Source organism: Elephantulus edwardii, unplaced genomic scaffold (genome assembly GCF_000299155.1).
Source record: "Elephantulus edwardii isolate Elephantulus edwardi_28Jun2011 unplaced genomic scaffold, EleEdw1.0 scaffold00165, whole genome shotgun sequence".
In the NCBI taxonomy this organism is placed as follows: Eukaryota; Metazoa; Chordata; class Mammalia; order Macroscelidea; family Macroscelididae; genus Elephantulus; species Elephantulus edwardii.
In genome coordinates this window covers 5,157,755-5,164,224 of record NW_006399915.1, presented here as the reverse complement: position 1 = coordinate 5,164,224, position 6,470 = coordinate 5,157,755, and the positions used below count along the sequence as shown (strand labels likewise).

The window sequence follows — 6,470 nt, the reverse complement described above, 5'->3', positions numbered from 1 at the left end:
CACCTGAAACTCATAGCAACTCTATGTACAACATCCCTAAACACTGCTCTATCCTGTGCCAATCTTATGGTCTCTGACATATCTACATCCATTATCCCAGTCATTCAATCCACCCATCTCATTAAAGGTCTTCCTCTCTTGCACTGTCTCTCCACCCTCCCAAGCATGATGCCCCTTTCCAAAGACTGATCCCACTTTGTAACAGTATGTCCAAAATATGTCAGACAAAGCTTCACAATCCTTGCCACCAAGGACCAGCCTGGTCTCCCCACTCTAGGATGAACCTGTTTGTTCTCCTAGCAGTCCATGGTATATTCAATACTCTTCTCCAGCACCACAGCTCAGAGGCATCAATTTTCCTTCTGTCATCCCTAGTCATTGTCCAGATTTCTGATGCATAGCAAATCATTGAAAAAGACTATGGCTGGGATCAGGTGCACTTTAGTCTTCAGACTGACATTGTTGCTCTTTAGTACTTGAGAGAGGTCTCTGACAGAAGACTTTCCCAGTAAAATTAGTCTTTTAATTTCCTGGATGCTGGTACCAAGAGTGTTGATTGTAGAGCCAAGCAAACTAAAGTATTAACAATCTCAATCTCTTCAACATATATCATGACTCTGCCAATTGTTCCAACAGTGAGAACCTTTGTTTTCTTGATGTTCTTGAGCTTCAATCCAAACTGAAGGTTGTGGTCCTTGACCTTCTGCAATAAGCATTTCAGATCCTCCTCCAATTCAGCAAGCAAGCTTGTATCATCTGCATAGCGCAGATTGTTGGTGAGTCTTCCTCCAATCCTGATGCCATGTTTCTCCTCATAGAGCCCAGACTGCCCGATAATCTCTTCTGCATATAGATTGAAAAGGTATGCAGATAGGACACATCCCTGGTCCACACCCTTCCCTATTCTGATGTTGTTATCAGATGCCATTAAGTTGACTATGACTCATGGTGACCCTATGAACAACATATCTGAAAGTTGCGCTATCTTCTGCCATTCTCATTATATCTCATGTTCAAGCCCACTGTGGTAGTCAACATGTCACTCACACACCGTTAGACACAGATAAATATATTAAGTGTTATGAGTCCCAACATAGAAGTATGACTTAATGGATAGCTCATGGAACTGGAGTCAAAGGGGGATTTGCAATTACAGCTCTACCATTAGCTATTTTATCTTGACCATGCCCCATATTCTCTCTCATGTTCAGGTCAGCATGTAAGAAAGGACAGCTATGAAGATAAGCTTGATAAATATGCTACATGCAATAAATTGTATTGACTGTATAGCTGCTTTTCAGCTGTGATCAGAGCCAGGTCAATTAAGCAATTGAATACAGCACTAACAATGTCACTCAAAAACTCAACTTCTTTGCCTTTGAGCCAGAACCAACTCATTGTTGACCCTTCAACAGGTTTTCAGAGGTTGTAAGTCACATCAGAAATGATGGTGCATCTTTCTTTCTCAGAGCAGTTGGTGGATTTGAACCACCACTTTTGGGTTGGCAGCGCAATTCCCTGAGGACCTGGTCATCAGAACTCCCAGAAATGTCACAGGGAAAGTAAAATTGGTGAAATAGATATTTTGTTTAAAATCCAAATTCTTCAGTTGAATTTGACTGCTTGTGTTTTGAGGGAGTATTTGGTTAATTCATTTAAAATAGAGTAGACTCCTACAAGACATTCCCACATGAGAACTAAGCTGCATTCTAAGGGGGTTAGGCAGCCTTCTGCCTTGCCAACTGAGTTTGCTAGTGGAGCTCTCTTTCCGATTCCTTCCTTCACCCACTCAAATCAAACCTAGTCTGCTGCCATTCAGTCAGCCTTGATTCATGACCACCCTCTATCAGATTTCTGAGGTGATAAATCTGTATAGGAGTAGGCTGCCTTCGCTTTCCCCACTGAGCAGTTGGTGTGTTCTTTTTGTTAGCAGCCCCACACGTAATGCACAGCACCACTGGTGCCCTTTTTCACAGACATAAGCTATCCCTATAAATAAAGGGCTGGCTTGGGCGGTGACTGGAAAGATCATTTTTTTCAAGGGTTACCAGATTAGCAGCCTGACTGGGACATGCATAGGATGCAGTCTGCTCTCCATCATGATAGTCTCCAGTTGCGCAGGAACATGAGGCTGCTATGAATGAGAGCTGAGCATATCTAGTGCTAACTTCTCTAGTGTCTTCATCTCCTAAAATTAATTATTCTGACTTAGATATTTGTGTTTCACCTTCTAACACTCTGATTAGACTCTTCCCCATTTATTCTTATGAAGCTACAGCTCTTGAAATGCCATTTGTGATTTTTCTGCTTTAGTCAGCACTAATGACGTTTTTACAGCTCTTTGTTCTGGGGACGTGTTTGTGCTAGGAGCAAGTAACTATTGTTGTGGGGCTTGGGAGGTCCCAAGAATTGCTTCTCTCTTCCTCTCAGAGATGGGTTGTCAGGGATGACAAGTATTTCCTTCTAGGTCAGTCTAGTATCTGCAGGCAGGAAGTATAGACCACAGGAGATGGCATTGCTTTTTTATTATTGCAGTCCAAGAGATAATTTATAAAGGCTGACAATATTATTTTCATTTCCCTGAAAGTTGTTTTGATTCTCTGGGCCTCAGAGCAAGCCCTTTTTAGAACAGAAACTATTTGTTTATACAGTCAGGCTTTGAGGATGATTTATTATATATTCATCTGAGAAAAATGCAACTCAGGCAATTCAGGACTTTTAACTTTTTTTTTTAAACCTTCAACAGCAATGGGATATGTTTCTAGACAAAAGCAATGTCATTTGATGAACAATCTACTTTTTATTTATCTTTCTCCTTTTGGAAGACAATTCTAAGTCAGCCAAGGACATCTCCAAAAGGGTTCCATTATTAATAGAAATTAAGTGGTGTACAACACAGAATATGTTTTCTTCAATTACGTTCTAAAATGAGATGGAAAATGGTTCAATAACCCTGGAGCTGATATCTGATTTAAAATACTTTTTCTGCATATAATTTAATTTAATCTTGGTACGGTATGAAATTTACAAATCACCAAAAAGATAAAAATGTAGATTCCGGCATTCCTTTGCTTTACAGAAGACGATCCTTTTGGCCTTATTGAGGGTTTAAGTCCCTGAAGACCTCATCTCTTCTTGTCCATTACTTTAAGACTGTTGGAAGCATGCATATACATAGTATGTAGAAGGAGAATATAATAAAACATAATATAAGCTCTGTAGCTATGATTCCATCACTTTCTTGATTCAAATAATTGTAAGGTTCACTTACCTTGATAAAAAGAATCCAAATTCATTAATACAAAATACAAATCTTTTACTATATTTTCAAATTTACCATTGACAACTCCTTTCCAATTCTCCCAATATATACTTTGATGCACCCCACCACACACATATCTAATTGTAGAGCCTCAAAGATACTTTGTTCTTGTACCAATTTATAATCCCATTAATAGTGTATCAGAGTTCCAATCTTTCCACATCCTCTCCAACATTTATTGCTTGCTGTCATTGGTGTATATACAAAATTTGTATACACTGTATTTCATTCATATACACTGTATTTCACACACTTTTTTCCATTCACATTGTGTTTCATATTATCATTCCCAAACATTGTGTTTTATAAAATTAATCCCCATTGATCTCAGCCTATTATTTCTCCATCTTTTCAGGTACCCACTGGATCTTTCCTAATTCCTTTAATCTTTCCCTCTGCCCATAAAACTCTACCACCTTACCACTACTGCCAAATCTAAAGGAAAACACATTAAAGTAAGAGAGCTGAACAGGCTTTCTCTTGTAGGGACCAGAAAGGAAAAGGCTATAAAGAGCCCAAACATCCAAAAAGTATTTTGTGTGCAGGCAGATCAAATCTACTAGCTGCTCCAAGAAGAAATATGGCCTATCTCTTCCTGTATGATTTACAGCCTCTGAAAAGCTGCTGGAGGGTCAGCTATGAGTTGCTCCCAACTCAACAGCACACAATAACATCACAGGAAACAGACGCTGTGCGCGTGACCAGAGCTCTCCCACCTTTGCCTTGCCCTAACGTTAGACTCTGGGCTTCACCTTGGGCCACCACCAGCCATGCGGTTCCTTCTGCTGATTTTCACTGTCCTGTTGCTTCTGTCTCAGCTCACCTCAGGGTACACCCAGAAATGCTGGAATCTTCATGGCAACTGTCGCCATAAATGCTTCAAGAAGGAAAGGGTCTACGCATACTGTATGAACATCAAATTCTGCTGTGTGAAGCCCCAGTACCAACCAAAACAAAGTCAATGGCTATCCTAAATGCTTTGAAGCCTGAAGCTATAAAATGCAGATGAAGCAATGCAGAAACCACTTCTATGGTGGCAGGTAGGGGTGGAGGTGGGAGGGTAAGAGGGGGATGTTTGGAGTGGGGGGTGGAGAACACCTCTGGCTTATCCCTAGTGGGCCCTTTTCCTGCGGTCTGTAAGGTCAAACTATTGTCATAGTAACCCTATGTTTTTTACCTTTTTTCGATCTTATTCTTTTACAATTGTAGGTGGAATTTTCCAGAAGGGACTTGTCTACGGGACAGGTGATAGCATCATTTTCTATGGGACAGGTGATAACATCATTTTCCTGCCAGAGCACAATGTTCTCCTGTGCTCTTGTACTTCTAGAAAGCATGCATCTAGAAGATTCAGGATCTAACTATGTTCATTTTGAGAAATTGACTTGGCTGTTTTGGGTGACTTTACTGGCTCCTTAATACTTCTGTTTGTGCTATTAATCTCTGAAAACTCATTATCAACTAATAAAATGTTATTTTTTAACTCTCAAAAAAAGAAGAGCTGAACAGACAGTTTCAAAGAGCAGCTTGACAAGACAAAGGAAAGAATTATAATGGAATGTGCAGATAGCTCCAATTGGAGAATAAAAAGGGAAGAACTCAATTTGCATTGATCAAGCTGAAAGAACTGAAAAACAAATTTAGGCCTTGTGTCACAATATTGAAAGGTGCTATGGGCAATGTATTAAATGACCCAGTAAGCATCAAAAGAAGATGGAGGGAATGCACAGAGTCACTATACCAGAAAGATTGACAAATTTCAGGAAGTACCATATGACCATGAGCCAATGGTGACAAAAGAGGAAGTGGAAGTTGCGTTGAAGGCATTGACAAAAAAATAGGGCCCCAGGAACTGATGGGATAGGAATAGACTTGTTTCAATTAACAAATGCAGCCTTGGATGCACTCACCGGTCTATGCCAGGAAATTTGGAGGACAGCGGTCTGGCCAACAGATTGGAAGAGGTCTATATTTGTTTCTATTCCCAAGAAGAGTGATCCAACTGGATGTGGAAATTATTGAACAATATCATTGATATGCTGAAGATCATTAAAAATGGCTGGAACAACAGTATGCATAGGGAATTGCCCGAAGTTCAAGCAGGATTTAAAAGAGGCTGGGGCATCGGGGTTGTCATTGCTGCTGTCAGATGGATCCTGGCTGATAGTAGGGAATACCAGAAGAATGTGTATTTGTGCTTTCTTGACTATGCAAAGGCACTTGACTGTGTGGGTCATGACAAGTTGTGGCTGACATTGAGGAGAATGGGAATCACAGAGCACTTGATTATGCTCATGAGGAAACTATACCTGGAGCAGGATGCTGTTGTGCGAACAGAGCAGGGGAGCACTGTATGGTTTGGAATAGGGGAATGAGTGCGTAAGGGATGTATTCTGTCTCCATACCTGTTCAATCAAAATGCTGAGCATTAAAAGCTGGACTCTATGAATAGGAGTGTGGACTCAGGATTGGAGGGAGACTCATCAATAATTTGTGTTTAGCAGGTGATACAACCTTGCTTGCTGAAAGTGAGGAGGATTTGAAGCACTTGTTGCAGAAAATCAAGGAATGCAGCCTTCAGAATGGATTGCATCTCAATAGACCATATCATTGTGGATGGAGAAGAGACTGAAACTGTCAATAGCTTCATCTTGCTTGGATCTTCAATTAAAACCCTTAGTATGAGCAGTCAGAAAATAAGGAGACTGCAGTGGGAAAATCTGCAGTTAGGGGAGTAGTGTTGTCAGAAATTTGTGTTATGCAGATGACACAACCCTGCTTGCTGAAACTGAGGAGGACCTCATGCACTTGCTGCAGAGGGTCAAGAACTGCAGCCTTCAGTATGGGTTGAGGCTCAATGTCAAGAAGACAAAGATTTTCACCACTGGACCAATCGGTAGCATCAGGATGGATGGCGAAGAGATTGAGACAGTTCACAGCTTCTGTTTGCTCGGCTCCATGGTCAACACTCTTGGCACCAGCCTCCAGGAAATAAAAAAAATGTATTGCAATGGGAAGGTCTGCTGTTAGGGACCTCTCTAAAGTACGCAAGAGCAACGGTGTCTCTTTGGAGACAAAGGTGCGCCTGATACAGGCCATAGTCTTTGCAATCACTTGTTATGCATCAGAGAGTTGGACAATGACTAGG

General features: G+C 40.9%; 1 protein-coding gene across 1 annotated transcript; it reads left to right on the top strand.

The window, feature by feature from the left end:
• Nucleotides 1-4,092: 4,092 nt before the first annotated feature.
• Nucleotides 4,093-4,683, top strand: LOC102865850 (beta-defensin 123-like). Its single transcript, XM_006895354.1, has 2 exons — nt 4,093-4,279; nt 4,532-4,683. Exons 1-2 carry the CDS (start codon nt 4,093-4,095, stop codon nt 4,681-4,683), a joined length of 339 nt encoding a protein of 112 aa, XP_006895416.1.
• The last annotated feature ends 1,787 nt before the right edge of the window (nt 4,684-6,470 follow it).